Genomic DNA, 21,591 nt, shown 5'->3' on the forward strand with positions numbered 1-21,591 from the left:
TTCCAAAGACTCACAGATCTTAGGAGAATGCACTTCCAGCAGGAGAGCCCACACTCTCAGATATGTCAGGGGACAGGGTGTGGGAAACATAGTGGAGGTGGCTGTAGGGACAGACTGGGGTCCCATGTTCCCTGCCGGTGCTTAGGTCACATCCATCTGCCCCCCCCAACCCCATCTGGTGTTGCAAGGCCCAGTGACCTTCCAGAACAAGGTCAGGTACCTCTTTCAGAAAAAGTGGGCTTGGTGAGGCCCACTGGGCTTCTGCTAGGACATGTGTTGCCATCCTTCAAGGCCAGGAAGGTTCATGGTATTCGTGCAGACAGAAAAATATTCATGGAGCCGTTGGGAAGTCTGGCACGCCTTTATTCACAGATGGGCGAGCCACGCATGCTGCAAGCTGTGTGTCTATCTGAATGTCTCATGTCATGGCCCTTGCTCACCAGTGTGGCACCCATCGTGGCACTTGTCCCCTTCCATGTCTCTCATTATCATCGCTTCCAGCAGGGAGTCCCTGCTTGTTTAAGTGCCAGAGGGGAACAAATCTAGCAAGATGCCAAAACCTTAAATAACATAACATAGCTCTGCACATGCGAGCCCACTTTATGTTATGGGAACAGTTTATCAGACACAGTCTCAAGGCTATGAGAACTAGTTATCAGGCCCCTCCAAGGCTATGGGTACACTGCTCCCCTTAGTTACCCAGACACCTGGGTGAGGAAGCCAGACTGCCTCCACTTACCCTACAACTTGGTTCTGTCCTCCCCAGGTCAGGCCCTGTGTTCCCTGTGGGAGGTGCTGAGGGCCCTCATTTGGCCCAGGTCCTGCTCCCTCTTCTCCCAGGCTACTGTATGAACAACCCTGACAGCTTTTGCCTCAAGACCTTGATGACCACGGTCCAGGGTCCAAAGAATCACAAGCTGTTTAGCACATCATGTCAAGTTCAGTTATTTTCTGGGCAGGTGACCCAAGCAGGGTCTGCGGCTTTTCTGTCCTCTCTGTCGCATCTCAATCCAGCAAAAGTTTTCTGCCAGCTGCCCCTTGTCAGCTCAGGTACTAGCATCATGGGCATCAACAAAGTCATTGACTGTGGGGTGCCTGATCCTCCCTGCATGTTCATCTGGAGGTTCAGTTTTCCCAGAGGCATAGGTGATCCTCAACTACTTCGGGCTGTCACAAAGCACTTGATCCCCCCCTAAGAATGACTGCCTCCACCCCCCACAATGTGGTCACACAACTGGAACACTAAAAGGAGACCTGGCTACTGGACAGGGCAGCTTGAATCAGGCCATGGCCAGTGAGGCCCATGGAGGACCAGTCCTGTTGAGTGCAAGGTGTGCGAGGGCCCGTGGCAGCAGGCTGGTCTCTCCCCTGGTACCTGACCTGTGTCCTTTGTTGTCCTGGCACCGAAGTGAGTAGCCTTGCCTCCTTTCTATCTTTTTTGTGTGGGTAACCACAATCCTAACTGGGATGCCATCTCTCATGTGATCAGCATCAGGAACTGGAAGAAGAGAATCATCCTGAGTGCCACTGCCCTTGTGACATGCTATGGGACAAACACTGTGGGTCGGAGCCTTCAGGTCTGGGGACCCAGGGCTCCCAGCATCCTGCTTATTTTGAGTCACATGTGTTGGCCTAGGAACACATAGGCAGCATATACACCTGCATTTTTTTGTGTAGAAGTTTTGGGGAAACACTTTTCAACATTTATAAAATTGCCCTGGCTGGTATGGCTGAGTGGATTGAGCACCAGCCTACGAACCAAAAGGTTGCTGGTTTGATTCCAAGTCAGAGCACATGCCTGGGTTGCCTGCCAAGTCCTCAGTTGGGGGAGTGCGAGAGGCAACCAATGGAGGATTCTCTCCCCCTCTTATCCGCTCTCTAAAAATAAATACTCAGTGGACTGAGTGCTGGTTTGCAAACGAAAGGGTCTGCAGTTCGATTCCAGGTTGAGGCACCTCCCTGGGTTGCAGGCCAGGTCAGGTCCTCAGCTGGGGGAGGCACAAGGGGCAGACACACATTGATGTTTCTCTCCCTCTTTTTCTCCCTCCCTTTCCCTCTGTCTAAAATAAATGGATAAAATCTTTAAAACACAATGAAAATAAATGATTTTTTTAATTTTAGATTTCACCAGTAAGCCACGCCAGACAGGTCAGTAAATAAAACCTTTTTAAAGGCAATTGAAAAAGTAAAATGAGCCCTAGCCGGTGTGGCTCAGTGGATTGAGTGCCAGTCTGCAAAGGGTTGGCAGTGATTCCCAGTCTAGGGCACATGCCTGGGTTGTGGGCCAGGTCCCCAGTTGGGGGTGTGCAAGAGGCAACCAGTCTATGTATCTCCCATACATCAATGTTTCTCTAGCTCTTTCTCTTATCCTTCCCCTCTCTCTAAAAATAAGTAAAATTTGAAAAAAAAGAAAGAAAGAAAGCCACAGGAGACGAGTCCTCAGCATGTAGGAGAATGCAGGTGTGGGGTCCAGGCTGGGATGAGAGTCAGGGACTCCCACTCACTCCTTAGCTTTCAGCAGGACCCAGTATAGGCGATGTGTGACAGGGAACAGGGACAAAGAGCGGTGTGCGCAAGCCCAGGAAAATCCAGCTGCAGCTGGGCACCTGGTGCTCAAGTCTGTATGAGCACATGCGCTCATCTCCTCGTGAACTGAGTGTAGTCTGATGTGGGATGGCCCTGCAAAGGGAGAGGATGAGGAGAATGGGGGAGACACAAAGATCAAAGCAGTGGGGTTATCCATCGTGGACGGACAGGGACAAAGTAGAAAAGTGGGAGTAAGATGTGGCCACTGGCCCCTGCCATAAGCACTAGTGGACACAGCAAGTGCAAAGTAGAGTGTGAGCCCAGCCTCACCTCACGTCTCCCCCAGCTCCCATTCACGACAGCCAGGCCCCCTCTCAGCCTCTCTTGCAATGGCTGCAGACATACCCACCACATCAGGCACCAGTGCATTTTGCCCTGTTTCAAGTGGCAGCCAGACAGAACTTGGAAGATGCAAGTCCTGGGAGAAAGACAGGGTGGGTAAGTGGCTGGCCCAGCTCAGGGCAACCCACCCAGTGACAGACTAAAGGGAGCTCATGCCGTCTTTGCAACTGGGAAGGAAACACAGTTGCAAAATAAGCCTCTGAGGAGTGGGTATCTCACAGGAACAGCCCCGTGGGCCCCACTGACTAGGATGTCGGTGTTTATGGTCCATGGCACAGCCAGACTCCTGGAAATGTCTGACAGAAAAAGGGGGCGGAACCTGAGCACAGAGGTTCCACCCATCCGGGCAAACTCAGGTAGCCTGACAGGCTCTTGGCTCTGAGTCCTTCCTAGGAAGTCTTCAGAAGCAGCTGTTGGGTCTCCTTAGAGAGAAGCAGACTGTACCTGCAGCCCAGCTCTGCACACACAGCAGGTAGGTCAGGGGAGGAAGCAGTGTTCATACTCAGCTGTGGGAAGACAGCTGCTCCTGGGAGAAGAAGAAAGGCAGAGCCTAGAACAGGGGGCCGGGAGGGTGAGGGCCTTTCCCAGCTAGGCCACATGTGCCAAGTTCCCCAGCAACACACTGTGGTGCAGGCATCTCTGAGCCTCATCCAGGAACTCCCACTCCTCCTGGGATAAGTACACCGCCATGCCTTCAAAGGTCACACAGCCCTGCCATGATGGGGACAGCTAAGTCAACCAGACCAAAAGACAGCAGAAAAACAAACAAAAACAAAAAACAAAACAAAAAAATGCACAGATGAACACATCCAGACTAGGCCTGTGATCCCACATCCCAATACATCTGGTGGGCAAAACTACTCCTAACACACTCCTCCTCCCAAACTCCAGTGCCATGAGTGTAAGCCCCAGTCCTGTGTCATCCCACCTCTGTCTCCAATATGTCTCAGCCCCCATCTGAGGGACCTTGGTCACCTTCTGGATCCTCCTCTCCCCCACACACCTTTCCTCATTGCTGCTCCTCCCTTCATCTGACATTGTGATAGCCTCCCTCTCCCTCTCCAGGCACCCAGGCCAGCCACCCAGTCCTCAGTTGCCCTGACCATGTTCTAAAGATGCCCCCTTATGAATCAGATCCACAGCTCCCCTTCAGTTCACCCGCTGGCTTCTGCCGACTGCCCATCTCCAAGCTAAATCCCTCAGTATAATTTAGACCTGCATGTCCAGCTGTCCATCCATCACCTCCACTCAGGAAACTCAGCCTCAACATGGGCAAAATCCACCTCCTGATCTCCCCTGATTTCCCATCTCAGTCAACTCACTTCCACCTTCCAGTTGCTGGGCCCAAAACCATGAACACACCCCTACCTCATCCACTTCTCTCTCTCACCTTCCACATTAAAAAAATCTGGCTGGCTTAACCTCAAATATCCAAAATCCAATCCCTTCTCCCAACTCCTTCACCACTCTGGCCAAGCCACCAGTCACTCCCCTGGTCTGTTAAGGTCACATCCTTATGGTCCTCCCTTTCTCCTTGCTAACCCTCACCCCTGCCACATCTGTTTTCCACTCTGCAGCCACAGGGAGCCTGTGAACACCTGAATCAGGTTATCCTCCTCTGCTCCAGTCCTTGGGTGGCTCCCACCCACCTCCCTCGGATGACAGGCCTAGCACCTCAGGCTGCCACTCCAGGCCTGGCTCCAGTCCACTGGTCCTAAGGCCAACCTGAACACTCCCAGCTCAAGTCTCACCTCCAAGCATTTGCACATCCCGGTGCCTGTGCTTGAAACAGCCTCCCACACCTTGTCCTGATGTATTCGAGAAATGACGGTCTTTCCACATAACCCCTGCTTCGGGAGACCCTAGGGTCCCCAGCAGCGAAGGAAGGGAACGGAGAAGAGTCCAGGGACACCGGTCGTCTCCGCCCCCCTGGGGGGTCCCGGGCCATGTGGTGGGGTCCGAGTGAGAGGTCTGAGCCGCCACCATTGGATCCGAGCCGGCCGTATGAGCTCGGCCGACCCCACACTTACACTGAGTCGGATGCCCGCCCGCCGCCCGTCACTTCACAGTGCAAACGTGCACAGGTCCCAGGGCGCCGCCTCCTGGGGCCCCAGGGACCCAGGGCGGGTGCGCAGCACTCCCATTACAGGGGATCGCAGCCAGCACAAAGCGCCGAGGTCGGCCCCATGCCGCTCACTGTCTTCCCGGGCTGGTCCTGAAGAAGCGCAAAAAAAGCGGCCGGGACGCAGGGCTCAGGGCCCCAACCGTAACGTAGAACGACCGGGCAGGAGCAAACTGATCTTCCGCTAGAGGACAGCTAGAAGTCCCGCCCCTACGGACTGAGCCACAGGGAGTACTCCCTATTTTGCGCTGTGATTGGCGCAGGTCTCCCCGACCCCCGAGCCTTTTGGTCAATGTAGTTCGGCCTGCATCCGAGCAGGCGGCTTCAGCTTTTCCATGGCAACGCTTAAGCGCCATCGTGAAGGCTTCTGGGAAATGAAGCTCCTAATTAAAGAACAGCCTATTGGAGGCTTCGCTTCCTCTTAAAGGGGCCGCTCCCAGATTTCCTCCCTCAGCGTGTCCCGCAGGCGATCCAAGTCCTGGGCCTCGGGCTGCCAGCCCTGAGGGGCTTCTGGGAAACACTTTTCTTCTGTGTGTGAAATGGAGATATGTCCCGTCCCCCAAGGAGACTTTGTGCAGTAATATTAAACATCTTTTATTCATCGATCCCCAAACTATGGTCCCTGAGTCAGTACCATCAGCATCACTGGGGAACTTGCAAGTTCTTGCCCCATTACACGGAATCGGAAACTCTGGGGTTGACCCACTCTCCTGAGGGTTTAGGATGCTCGCTCGTAATCAGCTCTACGTCAAATTCCAGAGAGGAAACTTGGAAAATACAGCTTTCCTGCTTAGCACAGGTCCAGGGACCGGGGTGCTAAGTACATGAGAGCTGTTAGTGTTATTGTTTCACCACCGCCACCATCATCATTATCATGGCCAAAAGGCACCCTGGAACTACCCTTCCCAGAAGGCTCTGCGCGTGACTCCGCTTCACGCATTGGACCTGTGAGGGCTGGCGGGGGTCGAACTTCCGGCGTCCGAGACTGTCACTTCGCTGCAGGGCGTCTGGCCACCGCGGTGTTGGGGGCTGGAGCGCGGCTCGTGGGTCCGTTTTTCCAGGAGATTCTGGAGACCGGAGGCGAGGGCCAGAGGAAGACGTGGGCTCAGGGCCCGCTCCGCACGCGCCGTGCTTGCGGGCCGACGGCCACGCCCCCCAGCCTTGGTTTCTCCTGTGTCGCGTGGGCCCCCTGGGGCCTTCGGGCGGCTCCCGGACCCACGTGCTCTCCGGCCTCCGAGGCGTCGCGGAGGCGGTACCTTGGGCATCTGTGCCCTTGACGGACTCGGAGACTGAGGCCAGGAGCAGGAGCGCCCGGCTCGGCCGCCGCAAGCGCAGATTCCGATGGCGGCGGCGGCGCAGGTGAGTAGAGGTAGCCCCAGGCGCCCGCCGGGACCCCTCCTCCATGGACCAGGATCCCGCCTGGGAGGGACTTCATCTGACGTTTTATCTTCCCCTCTCGATACGCCCTGGACCCGGTATCCAGGCCAGTGGGGCGTGCACGTGAAGGACCCCCACTTCTGGCAGCCAAGGGGGTGAGGGTCCCGCATGTGTAAAAGATGGGAAGGGAGACAGCCTTTGTGCTTTCGGACCAGAGCTTTTCACGTGGAGCTCGAGAAGATGGTATGCATGAAGTGTCAGGCCGAGGAGTGCACTATCCCGAGGGCACCGGGAGCTATAGATGATTTTAGACATGGTGACATGGTTAAAGTTAGGAATGTTAACCAATTCCGTCGTTTCCTGAATGGAGAACAGACATGGGGGAGGGGTTGTATGCAGGGAGGAGACGGTGGTACATGGACCAGATTGGGTTTTTGGAGATGGGAAAGCTGTTGAATTCCCAATACATCTGCCTTGTTATCAGGTGCAGGGTGTGATTGGATGTCCTATGTGAAGACCTTCCCAAGTTTTTTTAGTCTGAGCACCAGAAGAATGGAGCTGCTGGGAACTAAGTCAGGAATTTGAAGGGAAAGCAGGTTTCAGGGGAGAATCGGGAAGAATATGCCCAGAGTTGAGTTGTCACGTGCACCTGGAATTGTTGATTTTCAGAGACGGAGTTCTGGTTTTCTGAGCTGAGGCGGGGCCTAGGAATCAAATGTAGGAAAAGGAGATTTCACTGACTCAGCTAGGGAGATAAAGAGCTGCTGACAGTTTCTGAGGTTCTTGGGAAGTCTGGCAGGTGGCAATCAAGTTAAGAAGAAAATAGAGAGGGCATGGCTATGGAAGGAGAAACTGGCCCACTAGATCCTTTAGTTCACTCTGTGGAGACTAGAGGGGATCAGCCAGTCCTTTGGGCTGGGAGAGCGGCCTTAAAATGTCAGGCAAGTTCAGCAGGGCCAGCATTGCCAACAGAGGTGGGCATGTGGTGTGAGGGATACAGCTGCTTACTGAGAGAGCACTAGGGGCATGTCTGGGGAGTCAACCTGTGCAGAGGCTGGGGAATGACTGGATGCCTGGGACTCCCCTTGGATTGGCAGCCCGCTGACAGTTGGGGGCTTGCTCTGGCAGCCTTGATTACAGTGGCCAGTGGACAGGCCAAGGAGGCTTGTAAGGCCTAGTCAGGGAGGGGGCCCAGACAGGTGAGAGGAGTTGCATCTTCGGGGGAAGGTAAATGTCTGAGGGAGATCAGAAGTAGCCACTGGGACAGAAAGTTGGGCCTTGGATCACACAGCCATAACTTACATCATGTCTGTCTTCCCCTGCCCACTGCTGTAGGGCCTGATGGTCTTTGAGGACGTGGCCGTGTACTTCTCCCGGGAAGAGTGGGAGCTCTTGGACGCAGCCCAGCGGGCCCTGTACCGCCACGTGATGCTAGAGAACTTTGCACTGGTGGCCTCACTGGGTAAGGCCCTGGGTCCTCCATGGGGAAGCTTAGTTGTCACCAGGCTGCTCCACCAGCACTAACCCCTTATCTCCTGGTGGCCTGTGAGCAGCCCCACACCCACTGTCTGGCTATGGCACCTCTAAGTATGTCTGTCCGGCTATGGCACCTCTGTGCCTGGGCTCCTTTGGCACTGCTGACATGTTTCTCCACACAGGAACCATTAAGCTGTTCCTATGAGCCCTGAACAGTGGTGGGACCTTCAGGTTTTCTTAGTTGCACAGATGGCACCACCTCTGATGCATGAAGCCCTGACTCCTGCCATCTGTTGGACACTTTGTTGTCGTGAGCTGGGGCTGGCCCCTCACATGCTTGTCTTGTCTTACAGGACTCTCCGCCTCCCGACCTCGTATAGTCATCCAGCTAGAGTGTGGTGAGGAACCCTGGCTTCTCAGTGGGTCAGATGTGACCCTGGCCAGGAATGCCCAGAGGAGGCCCAGCCCTGGTGAGTGGGGCTTCCAGGGTAGGGGGGTGTCTCTCTTTCCCACCCTCCTGGACACTGTCCTCTCCTGCCTCCCACCTGATTCCCTCCTGTTCTCCTTCCACCATTAGCCTCTCTTACAGGCTCCAGCCTTGGCTGCCCTTAAGTGGGGAAGTCCCAGGACACCCCAGACCTCAGAATCCCACCCTCAGCCATAGTGTATGGTCTCAAACCTTCCCTGTCTTACCTTACCATTTTGTCTCTGGGGCCATTCATTCATGTGTTCATTGTTTCTTGAGCTCTTGCAATGACCAGGCCTCGGAACCACAGGCACAGTCTTGACCAGGACGATCCTGGTCCTGCCTTCATGGAGTTCACCATGCTAGGGGAGAGGCATCTGCAAACAGAGTTCATGAGTAAAACTCCGGCATCAGGTAGCCATCAGCATAAGGTGCACAGCAAGCTGGGGAGTCCCCCAGACAAGTGAGCTGCGTACAGAAAGGGTATCTATTCTCTCTAGCTTCCACCAGACCTTGGGGGTCTTCTTGCCCACCCACTTGGACTGTCCCAGTCACTTCCTCGTGGTCAGGATGACCTAGTAATCCACTATTTCTGTGCCTTCAGGTTCCCAATGTCTGGCAGAGGGCAGAGATGTTTCTGGGGAAGCAGCATGGCCAAGAACCTTCCAGGATAGGCTCCCTCCGATGCCTGCCAGGGTCTTCCCCACCACTGCTGCCTGTGAACCTGAAAAATGCCCGGAGGCTTGGCAGGGCATTTCCTCATCTCAGGAGAGAAAACCCACGGGGGTCTCCGTGATCTACTGGGAAAGGCTCCTGCTACGCCCGGGCAGCGGTGAAGCCAGCATCAGCCTGCGGCTGACCTCCCCACTGCGGGCTCCCCTGGGCAGCCCACCCACAGAGAAAGCCCTCACAGACCATGCAGAGCCAGGCAAGCAGCTGAGGGCCTCCGAGCTTCAGAAACCCCCTGGGAGAACCTTCCTGAGTGTCTCAGACCTTGAGGCTGGTCACACTGTGGGGGAACTAGGAATGGGGATGGCTTGGCAGGAGCCTCAGAGACTCTCTGTCTGCCAGGAGCCCCCAACCTGGGATGAGCTGGGCGAGGCCCTCCACGGTAGCCCCGGCCTGCTCCCCGGGGAGAAGACCTTTGAATGCAGGGCATGCAACAAAGTGTTCGTGAAGAGCTCTGACCTCCTCAAGCACCTGCGCACACACACCGGGGAGCGACCCTATGAGTGCACACAGTGTGGCAAGGCCTTCAGCCAGACGTCGCACCTGACACAGCACCAGCGCATCCATAGTGGTGAGACCCCCTACGCGTGCCTGGCCTGCGGCAAGGCCTTCAGGCACAGCTCCTCATTGGTGCGGCACCAGCGCATCCATACCGCCGAGAAGGCCTTTCGCTGCAGCGAGTGCGGCAAGGCCTTCAGCCATGGCTCCAACCTCAGCCAGCACCGCAAGATCCACGCGGGTGGGCGGCCCTATGCTTGTGCGAGGTGTGGCCGCCGCTTCTGCCGCAATTCCCATCTGATCCAGCATGAGCGCACACACACGGGTGAGAAGCCATATGCCTGCACACTCTGCGGAGCCGCCTTTAGCCAGGGCTCCTCCCTTTTCAAGCATCAGCGGGTACACACTGGTGAGAAGCCCTTCACCTGCACACAGTGTGGTCGCGCCTTCAGCCACAGCTCCAACCTCACGCAGCACCAGCTGTTGCACACGGGCGAGCGGCCCTACCGCTGTGGTGACTGTGGCAAGGCCTTCGCCAAAGGCGCCGTGCTGCTCAGCCACCGGCGCATCCACACGGGAGAGAAGCCGTTTGTGTGCTCGCAGTGCGGCCGCGCCTTCCGCGAGCGCCCGGCCCTCTTCCACCACCAGAGGATCCACACCGGTGAGAAGCCAGTACGGAGGCGCAGAACCAGGCCTCCTTCAGGGGCCTCATCAGAGGGCGCTCCAGGGGACCCACCCACTTCTGCCTCAGGCCCAGCAGCAGCTGAGCTGCCAAAGCCGCCAAAGCCGGCTGAGACCTAGGTCCCAGCTCCCCCCATTCTTACCTGTAATGAGCCTCTTCCAAGGCTGAAGGCTGAATCCTAAGCAAATCCACTCTGGAAAAGCCTTGTGTGTGCTCTGAAGTTCACATGGTGACAAGATCTGCCACTTCAGCCACAACTGCCTCTTCCATCCCTCAGAGGTCTCATTGCAGAACAGTCAGGAAGATGGACATGGAGGCTGGGACTTGGTGGGGCCGAGTGGTGGCTGTCAGAGGCAGGGGAGGCTGGCATGGTGGTGCCACTTGTCGCATGTTATGACTGGACACTTAGGGGAGGAGGGGAGTGCCGGGATGGTGTTGGAGGTGGTCTGGAGGAATTTGTGATGTCCACACCCAAACTGGCTGGTCCACAGATACTCAGGATACTCCCCCCAGGTGTCTGTTCATCCGAGGCTCCCTGGGAGGGTGCACAGTGGAGAAGAGATCATGTCGGGGTTGAGTACTGGCCTTGGGCAAGGGGCTGGGCTCTAAGCCTCAGCTTTCTCTTCTAGAGAAGAGAAGGGGGGAAAAGGATTCCAGCCTACAGAGGGTGTTTGCAGCGCCCTGATAGACAGGTTCTTTATAAGGCCAACATGTGCCAACTTCCAGCTCTTGTTCTGAGTGCTGCAAGGTTCCCCCTAACAGCCCTTTGAGGTGGCTGATGTGGCCATTGCCCCCACTTCTCATAATAGGAAACAAAGGCGCAGAGATGGGGTGTAAGTTACACTGTAGGGCCAGGCCTAGCATCCAGGCAGCTCACCATCCCACCCCCGCACTTGTCTGGCAACTGTGAGGGCAGAGAGAGGCCTGGCCTGGCTCCCTGCACATGGCCGGCTGTTGGGAGGTGGAAGAGGTAGAGGTCTGCAGGGGGAAAGAGAACAATAGCTCCCCAGCCACACTCGTCTATACAGATTCACATCCAAGCCTCAGCTCTGGCCATGTCCCGTTGTTACCAAAGTCAAAGTTACAGGAGCCTTTATATCCCCACTGCCCTGACAGGAAGTGACTGAAATAATAGGCTCATAGAAGACAAGATAGGGCTGCTTGCTTCTGCAGGGTCTGTGCCCAGGTGTGGCACCCTCCTGAGATCTGCCCTCAGTGTGATACCCCCACATGATGGGGACACTTGGGGTGGGGGCCAGTTTGCTTCCTGTGGCCTTTAGCAGACTAGAGTCCATCTCGACCTCTGGCCTCACTTCCAGGGAAGTTAATGGTCTTTTTGCTTAGGGAAAAAAGGACTAGAAATTACAACTTGGAACTAACTTGGGAGAGACATTGACTGTAAATTCTTACACAACACTCTGGGAGTCCACACCTTCAGGCTCCCCTCCCACCAAGTCCAGGGAGGCTCCCTGATAAAGGTTTCTTTTTCAAATAAGTGCATGGTAACAGCCTGGTTTCACCCTAGCACAGAGTGGATGTGTCACCGCTATAGACCTGTGGGGACTTGGCTTCAAACTGGTGGGTCTTTTGGAAAAGCCACAGGGTAGAGACACAGCCTGTCTATGGCCCCCTGAAGTGCTGGGAGACCTGGGCAGGTAGATGGGGTGAGGCTGCCCCAAACAGCAGCTCTGCTAGGAGTTGGGCCTTTGTGGTTCCGAGCTATGGCATCTGAGGCAGGGGCTACATGTGACCCCAAAGGTTGACTGCAGTCCAGCAGGTGTTCCAATCCCATCATATCTAAGACCTCACAGACATCTGCCATACTGAGTGAGCACAGACATGATACCCCCACTCCCACTCCCCACCTGCCAGCAGAGCCAGTCCTATCTTTTGTCCCAGAAACCACACAACGATGTGGGGAGACTTGGCTGAGGAGAGGAGTCATGCAAGACCCCACCCCCCAGACCCTTCCAGGACATATGCACCATGCCTGGGCTCCCGAGCCATTGTGTGCCCCTCCTGGACTCTTGCCCTCTGTCTGCTCTGGTCCACATTCTGGCCTTGTCCCCATCTCTCCTTTCCCCAGGCTTGCCTCCCCACCCTGACTGAGGACTCTTCTGGGAGCCTGTGGGGACTCAGAGAGTCACATGCAACATTTTCTGCAACTTGGACAGAAGCTCCTCCAGGAGCCCAGTTTCCACCTTGAGCTCTCCTGACCCCTCAGCCTGAGCCTACTGTCTCCCCATTAGCCTCCTCCACACTTCCTTGAACTCCTTCCCACCTCTGTAGCCTCTGCTATCCCTGAGTTTTTCCATAAATGTACCCCTCCCACTACTCAGGACTGCTCAGTGGCCTCCACTCTGTTCCTACGGGAAGAGCAAACATGGGCATCCTCCTTCTCCCATGTGTTGGCCCCTAAGTTGCCCTCCCTCAAACCTCTGGTCACATTGAGCCTCGTCTTGCCAGGCGGGCTCCCATACTCTTAGCCCTGAACAGGCTGTGACTGTAAAAGTGCTCCTAGTCTTTCTGGGTCAAGATGGTGAACTGAACCCATCCTCACTTGGTTCAAAAGCCAACTGTAACCACAGAAGACCGTGTTTAAGACAAATCCTGTGGGTTTGTGAGGAAGAGGATGGAAAAAAGTACATGACAATGGCATTCTACACCTAGATGAGGATGAGGTAGCTGTCACTGACTTAGGGAAAGTCAGTACTGAGTTGGCATGGGTCGATGCAGACTCACCAGCTTATGCTGCAAAACAAGAAATCATGACACCAGCAGTCTCCTGTGAGGGAAGACCTAAAGAATGACTGAAGGGAGAGATACTGGAGGAGCTGTGAGAGCCCCAGGTCTCTACAATGGATGGTGAGAGATCCGATTGTAGACGGTCTGCATAGTCCCTGTGAAAAGACCTAAGCCCCCACAAAAGAGCCCAATTTAATGATGCCACTGGGAAGAGTTGACAATCCCCAGCCACTCACATGCTCAGAGCTTCCTTCCAATCAGTGGTTAAGACCACAGCTCTTTGTAACGAGCTGGCAGCCAGGGACTCCTAGGTATCAGAAGAAGTCATGTTTCAGCAAAACTGACCTCGATAACACTGCCTATGGAGATAAACTAAAAATAAAGGTCACACACATTACTAGTTCTGACGCCCAAAGTAAGTAAAAGGTTTCAGTACTGGTATCTGAAGACCGGCCAGACTCAGGATATGTAAATCATGGGAGAGTTTCCTCATTGGTAAATGGGTGCCCACGGGAGAAAGCGCAGGGCGAAGATCAAATGAAGGACCCACACTCCTCCCTGGAGCAGGTCGGCTGGCCTTCCCAGCCGGATCGTGTTTCTATCTGGGACCACCAGGAGGTAAGTTTCTGCGGAGATAGTACGCTACCCCGTCTCCTCTGAGGGCAGAGAGACGCTCCAGCTGTTGCCTTGGAAACCTGCAGACTGGCAGACGTACTCTTGCGGTTGGACTCCCGCAAGACCAGCCACGTGCCTCAAGCCGCACGTTGGGGGAGGGGCCTGGGCAGAGTGCCAGCTCTGATTGGTCAAAGGGCCACGTACCTCACCTCTCTTACCAATAGGAGCCCTATCCGTTTTGCACATGCGCAAAAGTCTAACGGCCCAGCTTGGCAGTTGGTGAGTTGTGGGACGCAGATGCAAAGAAGAACGGCCGCCAGTGAAGGAAGGAAACTCCATAAACTGAACTACTCTGCAGATTCCTCTACGAGGAGTGGAGCACCTCTTAGTAGTGAAAGATCTCGGAAAACGAGCCTCCGCTGGCGGATGCCGCGACTGTCCTTGCGTGTTGAAGCTCACGGGAAACGTAGTCCTAAGGGAGGGGGCGGTGTCTTCGGAGCAGGGGTGTGATTGGCCAGAACTGTGTCGCCAAGGCAACGCACGGGAAGGGTGAGGCGGGGCGTCCTGCGAGAGGTGGGAGTGTAGCGGAGGTGCCATTGACCGGAAGTGGCCTGCGGGCGCGGTAGCTGAGGTGAGCGTGGGCCCGGCAGGGCTGGGCTGGCCTGGGCTGGGCGCGGCTTCTTCCTCCCGGGACCCAGGCCCTCCTCCTTGCGCTAGGGAGCGCCGTCAGATCTCCCTACATTTCCTGTGCGCCTCATCTCCGAATGTCTCCCACCCAGAGCATCGTTCTGCCTCCTCCGGGAAGACCTCCCTTCCTCCCTTCCATTTTTGAGAGATAGACTCGGGAGGCTGATCTCGCGGGTCTGGCAGGACCCCCCACGTGGGCGTGTTTCATTCCAGACCCTCTTCAGGGTCACAGTTGCCTTCTCACGACTTCGCAGTTCGTGGCTCCGTTGTGCTGTGCTTTTGATTTTCACATGCACAGTCCAAACGGTGCGAGTCATGCACAGTTCGCTGTGGTCGGCGAGCACAGAGCCCTGGAGTCCAGCTTCAACCCTCGACTGAGTGGGCATACGCGCCTGTCCCAATAGCCAGCCCCTCAGGGCGACCACTTAAGTCAACATGTTCTGCCCTACCCCCTTCCCACTCGCACGGCCCCAAGCCTCCCTGTCTTCTAGACTGACTGCTACATCCCTCCTCTGCTGGACACTTCCTGTGGCTCCTCCTCAGCCTGACCCTGGAAACCTGTCTCCTCAACACCCCCTGTTGTCCCCAGATGTTGGCACTTTCCTGGAAGCTCCATTGGACAACCTGCCTCCAAGTACTTGTCCAAAACCTGCTTATCCTGATGATGGCCTTTTGGTCTGTACCCTGACCCCTCCTTTTCTGCAGGTTCCTCTTGGTGGCTCCAAGAAGACTCCTGACACAAAAATGCCATCCTCACTGGACTCCCCACTCCTGCCCTCCATGGACCCCGAGGCCACCTTAGAGGACCCTGAGGCAGCGCGCCTGCGCTTCCGGGGGTTCTGCTACCAGGAGGTGGCCGGTCCCCAAGAAGCTCTGTCCCGGCTTCAAGAGCTCTGCCGCCAGTGGCTGCGGCCAGAGGTGCACTCCAAGGAGCAGATGCTGGAGCTACTGGTACTGGAGCAGTTTCTGGGCTCGCTGCCTGCTGAGATCCAGGCCTGGGTACGAGTCCAGAGACCAGGTAGCCCTGAGGAGGCTTTGGCCCTGGTCGAGGGCCTGCAGCATGATCCTGGGCAACTACTGAGCTGGGTGAGTATGGCCAGTTTGGCTTTAAGGAGGTACAGAGCAAGACTAGAGCCCTGGTGACTTCTCTGTTCCCTTCAGATCACAGCCCACGTCCTGAAACAAGCAGTGCTCCCAGCAGCACAGCAGGCAGAGGACTCACTGGGGAGACCCCACTCTCCAGGGATAGCAGAGCCCCTCAGGGCAGCTGCTGGGGAGGGGCCACAGGATGCCCAGAAGAAGGGGTCTGCTCAGCCCAGCTGCAGCGTGAAGGAGGAGCCTGATGCGGATGGGCAGGAAATGGGTGAGAGTGGGGGCCACACTTGGCTAGGGGTCTCCTGGTGGAGTGTGGACGTCCCCAGCTGGGATTGGGACCCAGGAGGGACTATAGACTGCACAGCAGTTCCCTGTGAGGCAGGAACAAAGTGCTGGCTCACTGCTTGCCATGTGGCTGGCACACACAGTGGCCTCCTACCTGCTGGTAGAGGAGGGCCATGGCTGCAGCACCAGCACCAGCTCATCTGCCCTGGCTCACATGTCTGCCTCTTGACCCCTGCCCCTGTCTGCCTCTCTTCCTAGCACCTGGTAGTCCCCTAAATCCAGCCCAGTCCCAAGAGGGGCCAGTTGGACATGGGGAACCTGACTCCGCCTCCTTCCATCCACCCAGGATTCAGGTGAGCAGCCCCAGGTGGGAGGAGAATGTCCTTGGTGGCCACTCTGCCTGCCAGTGTTTCAGGCTCCTAGGCCAGCCATTCTTGTACTCTTTGCTGCCCAGATCAGAGTTGGTACCAGGGTGCCCTGTAGGTCCTGGGGGACAGGGACAGATTGGCAGTCTCTATAGTTGGGGAGGATTTTAGAAAACTGATTTAGAGTGTGATGGGAACTGTTAGGAGTCGGCTTCCTCACAGAGAAGTCAGGGGGTTGCAGCTCCCAGCAGTCCGGAGCCAGTACCTAGGGATTTGCATCCACCCATAAGGGTGTACAGGTGGGGAGGGGACAAGATGACCAACCATGGGTGAAAGCCTGAGCCTCAGCCACACAGCAGTCCTGTCTCCCCAGCACAACTGAGGTCTGAATGGAGAGGCTCTTCGCAAGAAATGCCCGAAGTCCCCTCTCTCCAACTGGGTGTGGAAGCTCAGCTGAGGCCTCCGCTACCTGCACTGCTCGCTTCTTGAGTGTGGGTAGCAGGGGCCCTGTCCTCTCCCAGCAACTTTGCTCCTAAGCCACTCCACTTGAGCGTCCCAGTGGAAGAGGTGGTTGAGATGAGCTAGGAGGCTTTGAAGTGCCCCAGGCTCCCTCCACAGCCTGAGGGACAATAAGAAACATATACAGACTCATTCAGAGTCTCCTCATCTCCAGTCAGCACCATCCTGGCTGTGACTCCCTGTGGTCGCTGCCTCCCCTGTGGCTTGTCTGTGGGGACTATTTTTCCCAACCCAGCAAAGCCTCAACCAGATGATGAGATTCTGAGAAGCCAGAAGGGCAGACTCTCAAGGCTAGAAGGCTCTCTCTGTCCACACAGAGAACCCAGCTCACCAGCCCAACCATGTACATCACCTGCCCACATCACCTGTGCCAGGTGTAGGGGGCTGTACCTCCCATCATGTTGGCAGCCAGGTGCCCACATCTGGGAGTGCTGAGGGCTCTTTGCAGCTTCCCTGGAGAGGAGCCCAGAGTCCCCTGAGTCCCTTGATCTTTTGCTCAAGGGGACATTGCTCAAGGCACAGGTGTGGGTCCAGCCACATCTGTCTGTTACTCTGCCTCCCAGCAAACCCAGGAGTCCTAGATTCTGTTCCTCCAGAATGTGGGGTGGGGCAGCTTGGGGATGAGTGCCGGCAGCTTCTGCCCAGTGAACCTCAGGCTGCTCCCACCCACCCGCTTCCCCATCCCTCACACCTCCTTCTGAGCATCCTCTGAGTCTCCAGGGAATGAGGCTGTGACCTGGGGAGGAGTGGAGGTGCAGGCAGTGAAAGGCCTCCTCCCGGCAGGAGGAGTGGGGGCTGCTGAATCCATCACAGAAGGAGCTGTACTGGGACGCCATGCTGGAGAAGTACGGCTCAGTGGTCTCCCTGGGTGAGGACCGGCCACTTCCTGAATCCTTCCCTTCCCTGTGGGCACTCTCCTTCTTCCTCTTTCCCAAGGGGCTCCCATGCCACCCGCCACGGTCCCCACCCCACCCCTCCTTTGTGCCAGCCTTTCACCTGCCCAGTGCCAGGAGTGGCGCCTGATCACCCCCCATCCCAGCAGGGTTACCGCCCCCTAGGCTTGAGGCACCTGCTGAGTTGGAACCAGGGGCACTGAGCGCAGGGACAGAGGACCCAGGAAGCCTCTGTCAACGTGAGTGCTGCCCCATGTGAAAAGGGCCACCTGGTATTGGGTGGGTTGGAGCTTGTGTGGCACACACTCAGTGGGGCGGGAGGGGGGGGGGGTCGGATGGCTGGCCAACGTTCTGGCACCGTGGCCACTGATCCACCGCGTGTCCTTTTCCCAGGGGGTGAAAGTGAGGGTCCTCCAGGCTGCCCCGAGTCCCCGCTGTCCTGGGAGGGCCCGTCTGGGGCCACCGCATTGGTCCCGCCGCCACCTGTGCCGAGCACCGCGCGCAAGCCCTACACCTGTGAGCAGTGCGGCCGTGGTTTCGACTGGAAGTCGGTGTTCGTCATCCACCACCGGACGCACACCGGCGGGCAGGGTGCTCAGGCCGCAGCTCTGACCGTCGCGGGTGCTGAGAAGCCGCTGCAGAGTCCCCGGGAGCCAGGTGCCCTGCGCCACCCCCGGCGCACAGCCCCTCGGAACTATGCCTGCGAGGAGTGCGGGCGCAGCTTCAGTTGGAAGTCGCAGCTGGTCATCCACCGCAAGAGCCACGTTGGCCAGCAGCGCCACTTCTGCGGCGACTGCGGCCGCGGCTTCGACTGGAAGTCCCAGCTAGTCATCCACAGGAAGAGCCACCGGCTTGAGGCCCCGTGAGCGGCCGGAGAAGGCCCACTCATCTTAGCGATCTTGTTCTCAGGACCTGGACGCAGCCTGGAAGACCAGGAGGCAGTAGAGGGCGCTGTAGTAAATCAGGGTTCCCAGGAAGCCACCTGGATGCAAGAAAAGAAGCTGCTCTTGCGCGCCCCCGCGCCCCTTCCCATCTGAAGTGAGGCCTGGTAGAATCCACCCTGACCGGTGGCTGAGGGGTGACTTCCAAGCTCGGGTGTCCCTATCTGTGGTGCGATGCAGGCTGACGACTTTTCCAAGCTCTGGGACCTCGTTAGCCTCAGGTAGATGCTCAACAACTGCCTCTTCCCACCCTTCCTGAGACAGCAGAGTCCAGGGTGAACATGTGGGAGATGCAGAAAGCCCAGGAGAGCAGTGGCCTACTTCTGTTTGCAAGCAGAGAGAAAACTAATGGTCCTTCATATGTGTTGTAGATTTTTAACGAATCCCACTTTTATGGTAGGGAAGTTTCTGTGTAACAACCCTGATTTCTGGCCTCTGCTGGTCAGATCAGCAGTTCTGCTCCTCCTGCCTGGCAGCTGGGGCCACTGAGTAGCAAACCCATGAGAAGGTCCAGCGGTTCTGGTCCCCAGCCCACCTTGTTCCTGTACTGCACACATCAGTCTCCCAGCCTTGTTGTCCTTTGAGCTCTTGAGTCCCAGCTTGAGTGGACACTAAGGGACTTACATTTTGATCTTGGGTAGACAAGGGTGGCCCCACGAAAATGGGACACAAATATGTGACTTAGGCTATGCACACCTGCAGGTCAGGACTGTGTCCCCATGGCCTACACAGTAGGTCAGTGGGTCACAAAGTTAGAGAAAAAAGGATTAGCTGCCTGCTGTGCATGGAGGTATGTCTGGATTCCTAGGCAGGCTTTTGGGACATTGTTCAATACACTGTGTTAGTTTCCTGTTGTTGCTGTAACAAACTTGGTGGCTTGAAACAACATGAATTTATTCTCTCATGACTGTGAAATGGGTTTCACTGAGCTGAAATCAAGGTGTCATTAGGGCAGGCTGCTGTGAAGCTCTAGGGGGGAATATTTCATTGCCTTTTCCAGCTTTTGGAGGCTGCCACATTCCTTGGTTTGTGGCCCCTTCTTCCGCCTGTGAAGCCAGCAGTGGTGGTGAAGTCTTTCTTATGCCGCCATCTCTCTGGCTGTGATCCTTCTATCTCCTCCCTATAAGGACCCTTGTGGTTGCATTTGGGGCTCACCTGTAATCTGTAACAATCTCCCTACCTCAGGGTCCGTAATCACCTTTTTTGCTCCCCACCAGCACACTTGATTCACCTGCAAAATCCCTTTTACGTGTGAGATAACACAGGTTCCAGGGATTAGGATGTGAATGTCTTTGGGGGCCATTATTAAGCACCCTTCTCCATCTCCTTCCTACTTTGAAAACAAGGGGCAATTTTATGTGGGCTAGTTTCAGGAAACAGGAGTCCTCTGCAGCCTTGGACACATGCAGGAGTGGCAGGTGGGTGTGACCAGACAGAGAAGGAGCTGCCTGGAGGATCACTTTGGGTGGGGGGCACTCGACCTTGCTCCAGCCTGACGCTGGGAGAGGGAAGTTTCCCTTGAAGAAGGAGGAAGGGGGACCGCCTCTTCCATCCCCAGTCTTCCGAGGACCTACTGACCTGTTGCTGTCACACTGGGGCCTGGGGAAGCACACCAGGCTGGAGAAGGAGCTGGGTGCTGGTGATCTGGTAGGCAAGCAGGGAAGATCTGCACTGGGGACATGGAGGAAGAGGACAATGGGTCCCTGTGTCCCTGGTGGATCCAATTGTTCCTAATGGAGTTTAGAGAATTCCAGTGTCCTTCACGACCTACTGGCCCTGGATAACCACTAGTCATTGGTGGATACCCTGTCCCTGGTAGATTCTAACCACAGTTCTGGACAGTGAGGCTGCTTGGACTACACATCCCAGACACCTCGGCATTAGCTGGCCTCTGCCTTCTACTGTCAGTATGCTTCAGTCTGTGCTTACAGACCCAGAGAGTGACCCTATACCCTGTCTTGGTGGTGGCAGTCTCAGGTCACAGAGGTCTCAACATCCACTAGCTTTTGCCTGCAGCTCCCAAAATGTTCCAGGCCACACTTCTGGACTGTGATGGCACCCCAGTATATGCCACAGAGGCTTCAATGTTCTCTGGCCTTGGTCTACTCCCACAATGCCCCAAGCAGCAATGCCAGCCTTTGAGACATTCCACAGAGGCTGTATGCTTGGGGCTTCACCTCCTATCTCTTTACTCCTGGTCCACGGTTCCCACAATGCTCCATAGGGCACTTATGGTTCTAAAGACAGTTCAGACTCCATTTTTTAAAAAAGGTTTTATTTTCAGAGAAGGGAAGGGAAGGTGAAAAGGAGAGAAACATCAATGTGTGGTTGTCTCTCATGCACACCCCCACTAGGGACCTGGCCTGCAACCCAGGCATGTGCCCTGACTGAGAATCGAACCAGTGGTTCACAGGCTGGCACTCAATCCACTAAGACACATCAGTCAGATCCCAGACTCCATTTTGGGGGGCCTCTGCACCTGCTCCCCACCCCCAGTACTTGCCCCAGGGCCTTTAAACATGCACTTTCCCAGTTACCTTCTGCTCAACTCTCATGCCTCAGTCCAATGCACACTCATCCTTGTCAATCACCTATGATAGCACACCCTCCACCTCCACAGAGCACATCTACATCCACTGGCTCAGGCCACAAAAGACCCACTGGTGGAGTCAGTGCTGTTACCTCTGCACCATAGAGTGGCTAAGAGGCTGCTGGTTCCTCCCACACTGCTGACCTTTCCCAGAGAGAACCACTCCTACAGGCTAGTTGAGATCTTTGGTGAGGAGGTAAGGGGGACCCTGAAGTATGGATCCTGGAAAGTACTAAGCCCTGTATTTCTGGCTCATTTCTCCATCCACACAGAAATCTGTGTACACATCCAAGTTTATTCTTGCTGTTTCTGGGCCCAGGGTCAGATGTGTGGCAGGAACATCGATTGGTTGCTTCTGGCATGCCCCTAACCAGGGACCTGACCCACAACCCAGGAATGTACCCTGACCTAGAATAGAACTGACAACCCCTTGTTTTGATGGACAACACCCAACCCACTGAGCCACACCAGGCAGGGCAATGTTTTTAATTTTGAATCACGTAGTCATTAGTTCAGTAGCCATAACTACTTGTTATCTTTGCAAACAGTTTAGGACACACAGTTAATTGATTACATCC

The 21,591-nt window shown here is 55.9% G+C and overlaps 3 protein-coding genes and 1 long non-coding RNA gene across 8 annotated transcripts; 3 read left to right on the forward strand and 1 right to left on the reverse strand.

The window, feature by feature from the left end:
• Positions 1 to 6: 6 nt before the first annotated feature.
• LOC118497796 lies at positions 7 to 5,218 on the reverse strand. Of its 2 annotated transcripts, XM_036013492.1 has the most exons (4): positions 4,680 to 5,218; positions 3,373 to 3,478; positions 2,857 to 3,004; positions 7 to 284 (listed from the first exon to the last, which is right to left on the reverse strand). In XM_036013492.1, the coding sequence occupies exons 1-4, from the start codon at positions 4,912 to 4,914 to the stop codon at positions 213 to 215; spliced, it is 561 nt and encodes a 186-aa protein (XP_035869385.1). In that variant the 5' UTR covers positions 4,915 to 5,218; the 3' UTR covers positions 7 to 212. The 2 variants fall into 2 exon arrangements, with proteins under 2 accessions (XP_035869385.1, XP_035869384.1); XM_036013491.1 differs by lacking the exon at positions 7 to 284 and having other exon boundaries at positions 2,385 to 3,004; positions 4,680 to 5,217.
• Positions 1,892 to 2,277, forward strand: LOC118497806. The gene is made up of 3 exons (XR_004900332.1): positions 1,892 to 1,945; positions 1,976 to 1,980; positions 2,264 to 2,277. It is a non-coding gene; the product is annotated as an uncharacterized LOC118497806 (long non-coding RNA).
• Positions 5,219 to 5,245: 27 nt separating the features above from the next.
• On the forward strand, positions 5,246 to 11,771 carry ZNF324 (zinc finger protein 324). Its single transcript, XM_028530474.2, has 4 exons — positions 5,246 to 6,409; positions 7,763 to 7,889; positions 8,257 to 8,373; positions 8,974 to 11,771. Exons 1-4 carry the CDS (start codon positions 6,392 to 6,394, stop codon positions 10,395 to 10,397), a joined length of 1,686 nt encoding a protein of 561 aa, XP_028386275.1. The 5' UTR covers positions 5,246 to 6,391; the 3' UTR covers positions 10,398 to 11,771.
• Positions 11,772 to 13,914: 2,143 nt separating this feature from the next.
• Positions 13,915 to 19,327, forward strand: ZNF446 (zinc finger protein 446). 4 transcript variants are annotated; one of them, XM_036013461.1, is made up of 8 exons: positions 14,232 to 14,269; positions 14,539 to 14,661; positions 15,031 to 15,411; positions 15,487 to 15,688; positions 15,964 to 16,058; positions 17,373 to 17,457; positions 17,629 to 17,721; positions 17,876 to 19,327. In XM_036013461.1, the coding sequence occupies exons 2-8, from the start codon at positions 14,641 to 14,643 to the stop codon at positions 18,346 to 18,348; spliced, it is 1,350 nt and encodes a 449-aa protein (XP_035869354.1). In that variant the 5' UTR covers positions 14,232 to 14,269; positions 14,539 to 14,640; the 3' UTR covers positions 18,349 to 19,327. The 4 variants fall into 4 exon arrangements, with proteins under 4 accessions (XP_028386290.1, XP_035869354.1, XP_035869355.1 ...); XM_028530489.2 differs by lacking the exon at positions 14,539 to 14,661 and having other exon boundaries at positions 13,915 to 14,269; XM_036013462.1 differs by lacking the exon at positions 14,232 to 14,269 and having other exon boundaries at positions 14,305 to 14,661; positions 17,632 to 17,721.
• Positions 19,328 to 21,591: the final 2,264 nt, after the last annotated feature.

Source organism: Phyllostomus discolor, chromosome 12 (assembly GCF_004126475.2).
Source record: "Phyllostomus discolor isolate MPI-MPIP mPhyDis1 chromosome 12, mPhyDis1.pri.v3, whole genome shotgun sequence".
NCBI classification, from domain to species: domain Eukaryota; kingdom Metazoa; phylum Chordata; class Mammalia; order Chiroptera; family Phyllostomidae; genus Phyllostomus; species Phyllostomus discolor.